Below are 13594 nucleotides of genomic sequence, written 5' to 3'. Positions count from 1 at the left end.
TGTCATTTGAATGGACAGGGAAGAAGGAGTGTGGTAAAGGGGTAAAAGGAGGAAAGAAGTTCATCTGAATTCATATGAGGACTCACAGGTAGAGAAAAGGAGGGAACCACAGGCGGGAAGGTGTCCTAAATTGTCTGCCACATCATCAGGATGTAAATATTTAGCCCAGTTCCCTATGGAAATAGAGGTTGTAAAACCCTTCTGCCTGTGCCCATCTCCCTTTTGTAGCCCAGGACCTGGTAAGTCAGCTACCAGACCTGGTGGAAGACGGGCAGAGGCCCTGGTAGGAGGGGTGTGACCCAGATTCTAGACTCTCCTAGATACTAAACTCTCTTAGATTCTCTCCTCCTGTGACACTTAGGAGGAAAGGAGAATCTGTTCCCCAAAGCTGGTCACTCATTCCATTACCTGCTTAGAGCCAGACTTCGTTCAGGCTTCAGGCCTGTGTCCCCCTGAGCTCATCTACACAGCTCATTTTGCTATTGGAGTCCAACATGAAAGTAACCTGTGTTTGCATGGATCTGAAAAGAAGGGCTACATCTCAGGTAGAGTAGAAGCAAGGAGAGTGAACCATAGAAGGGGCTGGAAACTCACAGCACCGATAATCTGAGCAATTAAGGTAGCTGGGAATAAAAGCTGTCACCTTACCTGCTTCACCTTCTTTCCCCTCAGAAAGTTATCAGAACAGCTCACCATTCCCAAAGCCTTGAAACAATACATGAACTGGGAAGCAGAGGCCAAGTTTCTATGCCCGCCCTGGACTTTATCTGTTTCCTTCCCTAAACTGAGGATTCAGAATCACAGCCCTAAATGTGTGGGACACTAGACCCTGTTTAGGGCCTTGTTCATGCCTGCATAGTAAATATACCCTAAAACAGCCAGGCCCCCACATTTCTCCTTCCTAGTAGGCACCCTCACCTCCACAGACCTCTCCCACCTAACCAAGCTCCGGGAGCTCTCAGGGTCCATCTCTGAGCAGCACATCAGCCCTGACTGGCCATCCTCATGTATTATCACCTTGCCCCCTTCAGCCTTCAGACCTCTTCCTGTCTCGTACCCTCAAACCTGGGGCCAGCTGGTCTGGGATCAGTAAAAAACATCTATTCTCTATTAATGCCTCCCCTACATTGTTCAAAGCCATCTCGACAGCCTCTAGGGATGTGGAAGAGTCTCACAGACTCAACCAAGGCCTCACCAAGGTTTTGGAACTAAAGTAAAATGAGAGAGAAAAGAATTCCCCCAGGATTTTTTTTTTATTTGAGTTATTTTAAGACACATCGGCTACATCTGAATACCCACACATATATCTCGACCTGACCCAATCAAAGACACCAACTCCCATGTGGCAACTAGTCTATTACCAACCCCAAGAGCCCAGCCCTTCCTGAGTTACCAGGAAGCTGCAGTCAGATGACAAGGCCTTTGTGGGGAAGAGGCTGAAATCGTCTCCATGACCACAGGAGAAGGCTGCCCTGATTGGGGTGTCCAGAGGGAGGGGCTCCCAGAGGGCTATTGCATGGTTGGGGGCAGGGGGGGAAGGGGGGACAAAAGGGCCCATTATCTGCTGAATGCGTTGGAGAACTTCTCTGGTGGTAGTGGAGAAATGTTCTGTGAAAAAAAGCAGTTTTTTGTTTTGGAGATCACTTTATAGTCCTCCAGAGACTTCCCCAGGTCCTCTCCTTCAGCCTTTGTTGAGAACTCCCACTGGGTACTTAGGTTTGGGTACTGGGTACGTAGAGCACCCAGTGACCTAGGTTGAGCTAAGAAAATACTAATTCTGCCTTGGAAGCTTAGAGCTGCAGACAGCCTGGCTGGAACTCAGGGGGGCCAGCTGATTTGTCCTGAGGAGCAGGGACATCAGCTCAGAACTCTTGTCAGAAGGTGGAGGGTGGGGTGGCATCTGTGGGAAAATGCTTTTAAGAAGAGTGGCTTTTGCTGGGGAAGAGAATTTTCCACAAATCCCCCTGTCACCCTCCTGGCAATATCCCAGTCCCCAGATCTCACAAATACTTTTCTAAGAACATCACATCCACACCCTGACTCCAGGGCTAGCCCCTCCAGTCTCTGTTCTTCAAGACTTCCAGAAAAAAAAGAAAATACACTGCCCTTGGCTTCTCCCAGCCACACTGCCTCAGGGCCATATGTCCCTGCCCCAGGAAGCTTCGCTTTTATATATTTCCCAATCTCTCCCTTTTCTGGTGTCTTAAATTAGACAGCAATGAGTAATTACAGCTCCTGACTGCCCATTTCTGCCAAGGCTTGACATTAAATGCACATCACATGTTATAAATTGCAGACGAAGTTTATTGTGCAGACACCAAGACCACAGCACTTTAGATGCAAAGCCAACAAGGCGGGCTATATACACAGAAACATGTTTCCCTGGGGGGCAGGCCCACGAGAAAGACGCAGGCTTTGAGATGGAGCCCTCAACAGAGTAGTCCTCAGGAGGAGGACCACCAGAGGGGCAATGCAAGGAGGGGCCAGGCAGGGGGGCATGGCTGGAAGTACAAGCCTGGGCGATGCAGCTTCTTCCGGGGGGGGGGGGGGGGGGGCAGGGGGCAGAGGGTGTCACTGGCTCCAATCAACTGGTTCGGAGAGAAGATATTTCAAAAACCTATGTGAGCAACCCTTTCCTCCAAAATGTCATCAGGGGTGGAGGACAAGGTTTGATTTGCTGCCAATGGGATGTACAGAGACAGGCTTCTACATTCTAAAGCGGCAGAATCGACAGTAGGACTCCATCTTTATCTAAAAGAGAAGGTCACGCTGGAACTGTAACCTTCACCTGAGCCAGAACCACCCTTTTCAGAGCCGGAGCCCCCTCTGGAGCCGCCTCCAGAGCCATAGCCCCCTCCAGAGCTAGATCCGCCTCTGGAGCCCCCTCCAGAGCCATAGCCCCCTCCAGAGCTGGATCCACCTCTGGAACCCCCTCCAGAGCCATAGCCCCCTCCACTGCCCCCTCGGGAGCTTGATCCTCTGCCTCCAGAGCTGTAACTGCCACTTCCAGAGCTGTATCCTCCTCCTCTAGAACCGGATCCTCTGCCTCCAGAGCCAAAGCCGGCCTTAGATGTCATGCTCGAAGACACGGTGCTGCTTGTCACAGCTGTGGGGAGAGATGGCATCCCCGTGGAGAGTCTGAATGCCTCAGCATCCTCCCGACACACCACCCACAGGGCAGGAACACCCCCACTACTTACACACAGTCACGTTGCTACTGAGGTCTCCAGACATCCTGTCGGAAAGAGAGAAAATAGCTTATGGCAGAGCCCTTGGGTTCTGGGTGGCTCAGTCCATGAAGCGTCCGACTTCGGCTCAGGTCATGATCTCATGGTTCGTGAGTTCGAGCCCCGTGTCGGGCTCTGTGCTAACAGCTCGGAGACTGGAGCCCGCTTCTGATTCTGTGTCTCCGTCTCTCTCTGCCTCTCCCTCACTCACGCTCTGTGTGTGTGTGTGTGTGTGTGTGTGTGTGTGTGTGTCTCAAAAATAAACAAATATTAAAAAAGAATTTTTTTAAAGAAAGCAAATTCCCTTCTGATTTGCAACCCGTGTTTGTATTTAAATCCATCTGAGGGAGTCCGCTATTCTGAATCCCAACCACGCTAGAAATTTTGAAACAAGGCTGCACTGTGAACATTCAACTGGGAAAGAACTGTAACCCTGTACAGCCTCCCTATTCTCCCCTCCTGCCCCGCCCTCCTCTGCTTCGTCTGAAATCTGTCCCACTTCTTGCAGGGCATGGCCTGAAAGACGAGTCCAGAGCAACACCCTGAGCAAAGCGGCTCCTTCCCCATCATACTGGCTTGCTGCTGGCCTGGGGTAGCTTGTCCCCTTCCAGCTGCTTCAGCCAAATAAAGCCACTGGGGATGCTGGTGACACTGACAGAGGGCTCAGACAGCGTCGTCAAACAGAGGAAGAAAAGTTCCCTTTGGCGGGTTAGCAAAGGGTTCAGTCTGTCACTCCAGAAATCTGCAAAGAACCGGGTCTGGCACCTGCTGCAGGGGAGCTGTCAGCCAGTCAGCATGGTCCAACACGTGATCCCCCTGTTCTGGGATGCAAGGTGGAGGCAGACAAGGCCATCCACCCAGCAGACCCATAAACCAATGTCTCGTACTCTCTAGGACCAACGTGATTTCACAGCATTTTAGTTTCTCTTTCAGAAAAGACCAAGATTAATGTACTGCTTAATCTACTTTGATTTAATTTCACTTAACTGGGTGTAATTTAATCTGACTTGTTAGTCATGCCATATTGATAAATCTACAACTGTACGTTAATGCTTTGGGTCCTGAATGGCTGCTTGGGGAATGTGGTGACATCAGCTCTCACCTGTCAGAGGTCCTGCTCCACCCCTGCTTTCCCTGCCTTTGCCTCCAGCCCCGGTTCTAGGAGAGAGGGCAGGGTGGACCACGTGACCCTCCTGCTTCCCAAGTGTCCCCACCTGCACTCCTCGCCCTCCAGCAGCTTGCGGTAGGTGGCGATCTCCACGTCCAGGGCCAGCTTCACGTTCATCAGCTCCTGGTAGTCCTTCAGCAGCCGGGCCAGGTCCTCCTTGGCCTGCTGCAGGGCGTCCTCAAGGTCAGAGAGCTTGCCCTGAGCATCTTTGAGGGCATGCTCTCCTTTCTGCTCCGCATCCGCAATGGCTTCTTGCACACTCTTACACTGGGAGAGAAGGAGAAAAGGTTTCTGTTAGTCTGGAGAGCTGAGTCTGCCTGGCAGAGGGGGAGGGGAGCAGATGTGTTTAGGGTGTGAGAAGCCAGACTCACTGGCCCCGGAAGTGTTGGGTCCCCCTGGAGTTGATGCAAGTCGCAAACAAGGATGCTGAGACTTGCTGCCATCTCTGGGGCATTGCCTTCCAGCTGCCTCTGACTGGACCCTGATGCGTTGCCCATAATGACCCTTACCTCACAGCACAGGGCCAGAGGCACTGTCCCGGTCTATAGTCGCAAATGAAAACATCCCATGTGGACAACTTCACAGAACCCCTGCTGCCTCTGGAGTCCATTCTCTGCCCCACATTATCTCTCCCAAGCCACCGTCCATCCCCCAGCCAGCTCCCTGCCGCGGCTGCTGCCCCACCACCGCACCGCCACTGGTGTTTCAGGACAGTGCCAAGCATGGAGGGCAGGCTCTGTCTGCCACCCCCACCCCCCTGCCACCGGCCAGATGACTTCTTGCCTTATTTATTATCACTCCCTTCCGCTCATGGAAGCAATCCAAAAGGTAGCACAATTCTTTCCCTGCACTAATCCTCACTTTGGAATGTCTCTTATACCACCGTAAAAATTGTGATAAGCCTTAAATTTTGTTACACTCAAGGTGGTTGGGATCGACATATGCTAGATTCGAATTCCTCAGTTTTTCCTCTCTCTCACACACACGCAGTCGCACACACTCACCCATACACAACCTCCCACCCACCCGAGCCTCACTTGACCCCCAGAGCCACACAGCCTTGGGTGTCACGCCCACCTGCTTCTTCACATGGGCGATCTCCCCTTGCAGCCTCTGGATCATGCGGTTCAGCTCACTGATCTCCATCTTGACCTCCTTCAGGCTGTCTCCGTGTTTCCCTGCAGTAATCTGGAGCTCCTCGTACTGTACGGGAAGAAGGCAGTGGCAGCGTGGAGGAAGCTTGGCCCAAGCCAAGGTAAGTCTGATGCAGGCTGGGTCAACCAAGCTGCATTTGTGGGAGGTGGGGGACCGTCTCACGTCCCCTCAAGGACTTGGTGCCATTGTCAGTTGAGGGCAGTTGAGGCACTATGGACATTTGCTTGGGAATGATGCCCAACTTCCATTAGACAAAAGCACCAGTAATCTCATGGGACACGTTCCGGCCGGGGTGAAGCCCAGCTTGTTAGACAGAGCTGAGGCTCTCTGTGCTCTCCTTGCACTTGCCTTGCTGTGGTACAGGGCCTCGGCCTCTGCCTTGCTCTTCTGGGCGATCTCCTCATACTGGGCACGGACCTCGGAGATGATGCTGTCCAGGTCCAGGCTGCGGTTGTTGTCCATGGACAAGACAACGCTGGTGTCGGTGATACTCTGCTGCATCTGGGACAGCTCCTGCAACACACGGGGAGGTCTGGCCATGGCTTCCCTGCCCATAGCCAAAGTCAGTGAGGAGACATTCCCCTCCCCGGTGTTGAGGACATATGGGTTCTCAGACTAAGCTGGGTGGGATACACTGGGTGGGATTAAAGCAAACATAAACACCAATCCCAGGCTTCTGCCGAGGGTGTCCAGAGAATTATGGGAGTCGGCATTTGTGAGCCTCCTAGTTTATAGCTTTCATCACTTACGCAATTTTGATAAGTTTGATGCCCCCAGAAGGAAGCCTGTGGATGATAAATGTCTTAAATTTTACTTCCTGTTTCAGAAGATATGTGTGCACCTGGGCAGGGAGGGAAGGTCTGCTGCATTTTGATCTCTGAAGTACATTAGACGTAGGGATGGGGACAGGATAGATCTCTTCCTAAGGGGAGCTGGACACTTGAGGAATGGAGTGAGAGAAGTTGTTCTCTGTTTCCTGAGCCTTACTTCTTGTGACATCAGAGGAGAAAGCTCCTCTCTTCCGAGGCCTACATCACCGAAACCTCCTTAGTGGCTTGCAATGATGGCAGGTTGAAGTCAGCCAGTCCACAGACCCCACTCATCCCACCTTTTCACAAATTGGGAAGGGCTTCCTTGGTGGGAAGGGTGGGAAGCCAGGGTGTCTCCAGGAGCAGCCTCCTTACCGCATCAAAAAGGAATTTCATGAACTCAAGCTCCTGATTCAGCACATCTGTCTTGGCCTGCAGCTCCACCTTGGTCATGTAGACATTGTCCACGTCCTGCAGAAAATGTGAGGGGCCTCTGGTGAGACTCATGCACTGCTCAGTGTGCAGGCCCCACTCCCTCTCTCTGACCCTCTCTTCTACCCAGTCCCTGCTAACTGTTCTCCCACATCCCCAGGCACCTCAGGTGAGTCTTGTCTCCACGGGAGCTCATTTGTTCTCCAGCCTGTCTGCTTGGACCCAGCGGGCTTCCGAAGCCCCCTCATTCCCACCCAGCCATGACATGCTCTGGCTCACCTTTTTAAGTGTCACAAAATCATTCTCAGCAGCTGTGCGCTTGTTGATTTCATCCTCGTACCTGTGGGGACCCGGGGACACAGGTGTTAGATTAGTTCCAGCTTGTTTACTTTTTTCTTTCTTTTTTCCGACTGGACCCACCCTGAATTCTCCATTCTCTGAGAATATTAAACACTCTTTTAACGATCTAAATTGTAACTATGATGTCCCAAATAAGGGTGCTCTTCTACAAATTAACTTGCAAACATGGGGGAAAAGCCACGATCTCTAAAGCCCTACACGTCTTCCTCACAAATGATCGACACGTGAATCGACCCCACAAATGCAGTGGGGAGAGGCATGGCCTCCTGGGGGGTGACTGGACAGCTATGATCAATATTGATCTCCATTCGCTGTTTGCCACCTACTTCTTCTTAAAATCCTCAACAAGATCCTGCATGTTGTTCAGCTCTGAATCTTGTGATGTTCTCTCTGCAGACAGCGTATCCACATATTTCTTCAGTTTGGCAATGTACATTTGAAAGATGGGCTCCAGGTTGGTGGTGCGGGTGCTGACGTCTATTTGCTGTAGCAGCTCCCATTTGGTCTGCAGTACCTGGTTCTGCTGCTCCAGGAACCGCACCTACAGGGTGACCAGAAGGAGAGCACATGAGCTCTGGATCACCCTTCCCCCCCAGCGGGCCACACTTGCCGGAGTCCGTTCTGATCTTGCTTCGGGACTTAGAGAAGTCTCCACAGCTTTGTGCTCACTAGCCGGATGCTGGATCCGGCTTGAGCTCCCTGCCTCCACACTTGGAAGGTTCTACAGACTCCTAATGTTATAGCTGGCACTTTCCATGCAGAGAACTCTTTTTCCTACTTCACCGCCCACTGTTTTGTTTGTGGCTGCTCCCAAGACTCCAGGCCATTTCCCTCTCCCATCCTAGTTGAATTTCCGGCAAAAGTCCCATAAGGTCCTGGGCAAACCAAAAATAGGCATCCCCTGGCACTGATCCTAAAGGTGCTGAGTGTGAGAGCACCGGAGGGCAGGGCTCCTCGCTCTGATTTTTACAAGCCTCATAAATTTCTTAGGCAAGTTCATCTGCCTTGAAATAGGGCAAAACCCTGTAATGCTCAAAAGTGACACCAATAAAGACTTTCTGGGTCACAAAACTGAGAATGCTTCTCTTAAAGGCAGGAATCTCTTTCATCCCCAAACAGATGTTTCGGGTGCAGCTTCCCAGAACATAATGGACTAATAGCTTTCCGGGAAGGAAAGACTATCTCAGAAGACGTCTTACCAATTCCTTCCAAAATCGGCTGGCACGTGGCCTGAACTTCTCAGTCCATTTTACTTGCCTCTATCAGTGTTTCCACGATTTTCAGAATTTTCCATAAATATTACTTATTTGGGCTGAAGCCATAAAGCCAAAGATGTAAATAATTCCTAACTGCAGACTGTCTCAGAAGATGTGGCCCATGAAGCCAGCACGTCGCCCATTTGGGAAATACACCAGGCTAGTTTGACTACACCAATGGCTCCTGGAAGAAATGAATCTGTGCCATTGGCTCGTCAGGTAGAAGTGGAAGTAGGGCATCCTGAGCATCAAGAGAGAGCCAGCTTCTCATGACTCACCTTGTCAATGAAAGAGGCAAATTTGTTGTTGAGAGTTTTGATCTGCTCCCGCTCCCGAGACTTCACATTCTGGATCTCTGGGTCAACTTTCACGTTGAGAGGCTGCAGGAGGCTCTGGTTGACAGAGACTTCGTGGATGCCTCCACCAGGGAATCCTCCAGGCCCCATGCCACCAGGACCCCCAAAACCTCCAAAGCCACCGCCACCTCCAAAGCGGCCGCCGCCGAAGCCGCCTCCACCGAAACCGCCGCCTCCAAAGCCGCCGCCTCCAAAGCCGCTGCCTCCACCAAAGCCACTGCCGCCACCAAAGCCGCTGCCGCCTCCAAAGCCACCTCCTCTGCCACCAAATCCACCACCGGAGCCGAAGCTTCCACCTCCTCCAGCCACACTAATGGAGATGCTCTTGGTGCCTCCAAGACCAACAAGGCTCCGACTGCCAAAGCCGCCTCCACCGAAGCCCCCTCCGCCACCGCCATGGCGGCTCAAGCAGGAGAAGCTAGTGGCCGATCTCCGGCTCCCACCGGAGACCACGGCTGAGCCACTGCTGAAGCCCCGGAATCTTCCTCCACCTCCTCCTCCTCTTCGAGATTTGCACGAGATCTGACAACTCATGATGCCTTAGCCCAGTGAGGGAAAGTGAAGGTTCCCAGACGAGTTAAGGCTAGAGACTCCGCTCTGCTACTGGGAGACTGTCAGGGCCCCCTTTTATACCTGCCAATGAGGTATTGATGTGCATGGGCGTGGGCAGACTGATGCACGGGTTTGGTCTGCCTGGAAGCTACGCGTGGTTACTGATTATCAAGCTAATAGCCATTAAAAATCTACTAATCAGCTCCATCCCAAAACTTGCTTCGACTGCAAACTTCTCCTGTTTATCTGGGCATCTGTCATGCAATTCGATTTTTGTGAAATCATCAAAAGAGGAGATCAGGATGTGGGTTTCTCAATCTGAAAAGAGACCTTCTGCAGAATGCTGTTCCCTGCTCTGGACCAACCCAAGGGAGGGCAAATGCCACTGGGCCTGTGCAGGCTTGCCACCCAGTGAGGCTGATGAAAGAGGTGACAGATTTAGAGACTGAAGGGGCCCCTCAATAGCAGCCTTCGAGTCCTCGCTTTTCCCTCTGCTCCAGGAAGAGTTTCAACCAGTGCTTTTGTAGAGTACAAATGTAACACGAAGAAGTATACATACTCTCATAGAAAGAAGTCAGCCAAGGGTGTGTCAAAAGAGTTGTTGTTTTGACTCTTTCCCATGCCATACCAGGAATGCACAATAGCCAGTCATTGAGGAGAGGACAATTTTCTTTCCTGTAACCAGAAGTCCTCATGGGCATCAACTCTGTCATCTTTAGACATGAAAACCCAGAAGTTGAGGGGCTTATGGAAAGTGTCTCTTTTCCTGGGTCTGACTCTGGGCACCCAACAAAAGGTTGCAATCAAAAGCCTTGCATAACTCCAAGGTCCAAGTGTATTTTGATTTAACCAGTCAGTGATCACATATCGTCAGGTGATTCTGCTAACCGGTCAGGAAGTCCAACTCCACAATGAGCACCAGGGACGGATGAATATCAGAAAACCCATCGAGCCACCAAATGCACAGAGCATCCACTCCAAAACTCAATCATAGGCCTTCCTTGGCGTGTGTGGCCGGGCACTGTGAGTACTGGAATCGAACGTCCATCTGGGTTTGAGTCCCAGTTTGTGATTTCCTGGCTCTGTGACTTTGAATTAAATGTTGAGGCTCTGTACTCTTAGCTAGAAAATGGAGAATTCACCCCAAGTGTTTTGAAGATTATGACAGGACACAAAGGTTAGGTATTCACTATTGTTTTGTATGAAGCAAAGGTATCTCCTCTTATCTTGTGCTAAGACGATGCATTCCGCATAAGCCCCATGAGTCACAGAACTAGGATTTCCCAGGTCCCAACATAAGTTTTGAGTTTAAGTCACAGTTTCATTGTATTTTAGTTAAGTAACGCTGGATGATTCATAATCCTCAAGCCTCAGTTTCCTCATTTATAAAGAGAACTATTTGTCCGTTGTAAAAACAGAACAGGTCACATACACATGTGCTAAACACAGTTCCTAGTTAATAGCAGAAACTCCAGAAATGTTATTTCCCTTCTCACATCCCCTCCACCCAAATCTCTAATCCTGTGTCTTCACTACATGGCCACAGTGGGAAATGAGAGTGAGGAACAGGGAACCAGCTCTTCATGATACTTGACGTGCAGTACGAGAAAGCTGAAGGAAGCAAACCCATGTGTCTCCTTGATTTTCTTTCCCCCAATCTGGCTTATATAATCATAATCATGCAAATAAATCATAAAGCTAAAAGCTTTGGAGAGAGCCCCAATCCAAAGTCAAATGTGTCATTATCTATGGGTATCTGAGCAACGCCCTAGTTGGCCATTACTCCACCATGACCGTGCCCAGGCCACGCCAGCTTCAGGAGCAGCTTGGTCCGTCTGTGAAGGAAAGGGATGAACATTTATGGAGCATCTGCTATGCCCCAGGCTGGTGCCGGGCACACAATCTGCATGATTCGCCTCTCTTTGGTTCTGCTTTCACACCGAATCTCCCTTCCGATTCTCTCCACTGGGCCCCTTCCCTTTCTAGACTCATTTTGCCAGTTTCTGAAAGGCAAGTCGAAGGAGAGTCATCCTCTTCTCTTGAGATGGGGAGGGTAGAATTAATGCAACTTAGATGTTATATAACATTTTATTTCCATATCTTTACCTTTTACATAATCTCCATGTGCTTAAATATTATGTAACATTTTATTTCCATATTTTTAAACTTTACCTCAACATGCTCATCCAGACAACATGTTCTGCATTTTTTAAGGGAATGAAATGGGACTTCAGACTAGTTCTGGCTGTGATTTTGCTGCTGACCTCCACTGTGGTCCTCAATTTCTTCACCTATAAAACGGGAACATTGGGGCACTTAGGTGGCTTGTCAGTTAAGCATCTGACTCCTGATTTTGGCTCAGGTCATGATCTCATGGTTCATGAGTTTGAACTCCGTGATGGGCTCCACACTGTCAGTGAGTCATACCTGCTTGGGATTCTCTCTCTCCCTCTCTCTCTCTCTCTCTCTTTCTCTCTCTCTCTCTCCCCTTCCCCTGCTTGTACACACATGAGTGCTCTCTCTCTCTCTCTCTAAATAAATAAATAAATAAATAAATAAACATTAAAAAAATAAAATGGGAACATTTACCCTGGATCCCCACTGTCCCATAAGGATATTAACCTGTTGGTGTCATGAGTCTCTGATAACAGAACAGGGATCCTATAGGACAAAATCCTTCTTTCAACAAGCTGCTGGCAAGCCCAGACCCCTAAATGCTTTTCCTCATCAGGTTTCAAAAGCATCTAGGCTGGCCAGTGGAGAAGAAAAGCAAACCCCAGTGTTATGTGAACTGTTCAGCCAGCGAGACATACATATGGATGCTGACGTCAGATTCTCCTGGTAGAAATGAATCCCCCAGCCCCATACTCCCTTGGCAGCCTGTGTACCTCCCTCACAGCCTATTGCAGTCCTCTTGTGTTGTAATGAGCCATGTCCCTGGACTCCTGCAGGGCAGAGCCAGGCTCACATTCATCTTTACCCCATACCCCCAACCCCTCACTCAGAGAACAAGCCTAGGACCCAAAAATCATTTTAGGGTTTGGGATATGGAACTGCCAGTCTTCCCTGACATGGGAATGTGATGCTAGCAGTGTTTGAGCCTTCACTGCCTCCCATGCACCTGTTCCCTAAAGATCCCACCTGGACCTTGTCTCAGGTTTCTGACTCCATCAGGGAGGGGCTTCCTTCCAGAGGCCAGACAGGTTAGTCTCCCCTTCCAAGGACTCAAAGCATCCCTGAACCAAGCTGCTGAAACCAAGTGTTTGGATTTCAAAAACAAAAACAAAACAAACAAACATCAAACCCTCCTCTTCCAGCCCCTGCTGCTGAGTTCAGGGTGCTCTAGGGGCTAACAGCCGTACAGAGACCAATAACATCGAAAAGTTCAGGAACCCCACAGGCCGGAAACAAGCCATCTACAGGCCAGCCTGCAGCCGAGACCTCTAAGAGGAGCGGATGCCTCATCCTGGTCCCCTTACTGGCTGCTAAGCCAGGCACACTCCATCAGAGTGCCTAGACGCTGCTCCAGAGAGCTCTCTGGTGGCTCCCGGGGCCAAGGGAAGGTGGGACAGGAGACTTCCAGGCTCCCAACAGGAGCCACCTGCTCAGTATCTCCCCTGGGGCACTTCATTGTCAATGATTATCTTAACACTCCTCACTCAGTCTCTAGTCCCAGGGTTGTCCATTGCAGCCCAGGAGCCCACCTTTCTTACCTGATGTGTCTTGTTTTTTGTTTTTTGACTCCTTTTTTTTTTTTTTTCACTGAGAACCCTACAGCTATTGATTTTAAGGTGTCCTGGCCAAACTGGTTGTAATTGAGAAGCAGGGCTGGTGACCATCCAGGCACTCACAACACTCTGCTGTGTGGACTCCATTTGGAATGTGGAGTCTCTGGAACATACTATGTAACCGGCGTATCAGGAGATCGGGGTGTGCCCACCGCTCAGAAACAGCACAGACCCCAGAAACAGAAGAGGGACAAGGGCAGGAACACTGCCCAGGACACAGCAGGGCCTCGACACATGTTGGTTGAACCAACGAAGCAATCCAGCAATCAAGCAATGAAGCCTCCAACACCGTGCCTAACACACAGCAGACACTCAACAAGTCACTTCCTTTCTCACTGCTGCAGCCACAGATGTCACATGGAGTTCTAATTTCCTAAGTAGGAATTTTCTTTTCTTTTTTAAAATTTTTTTAATGTTTATTTATTTTTTAGAGAGAGCGTGCAAGCAGAGGAGGGGCAGAGAGAGAGGGAGACACAGAAGCAGGCTCCAGG

General features: G+C 50.3%; 1 protein-coding gene across 1 annotated transcript; it reads right to left on the bottom strand.

Moving 5' to 3' along the window:
* Positions 1-2283: 2283 nt before the first annotated feature.
* KRT2 (keratin 2) lies at positions 2284-9372 on the bottom strand. Its single transcript, XM_019419457.2, has 9 exons — positions 8686-9372; positions 7478-7692; positions 7071-7131; positions 6735-6830; positions 5899-6063; positions 5473-5598; positions 4442-4662; positions 3201-3235; positions 2284-3106 (listed from the first exon to the last, which is right to left on the bottom strand). The coding sequence occupies exons 1-9, from the start codon at positions 9295-9297 to the stop codon at positions 2748-2750; spliced, it is 1890 nt and encodes a 629-aa protein (XP_019275002.1). The 5' UTR covers positions 9298-9372; the 3' UTR covers positions 2284-2747.
* Positions 9373-13594: the final 4222 nt, after the last annotated feature.

Source organism: Panthera pardus, unplaced genomic scaffold (assembly GCF_024362965.1).
Source record: "Panthera pardus isolate Hobbes unplaced genomic scaffold, ASM2436296v1 HiC_scaffold_6, whole genome shotgun sequence".
In the NCBI taxonomy this organism is placed as follows: domain Eukaryota; kingdom Metazoa; phylum Chordata; class Mammalia; order Carnivora; family Felidae; genus Panthera; species Panthera pardus.
The sequence above is the reverse complement of the archived record's forward strand: the minus strand, read 5'-3'. Positions and strand labels throughout refer to the sequence as shown.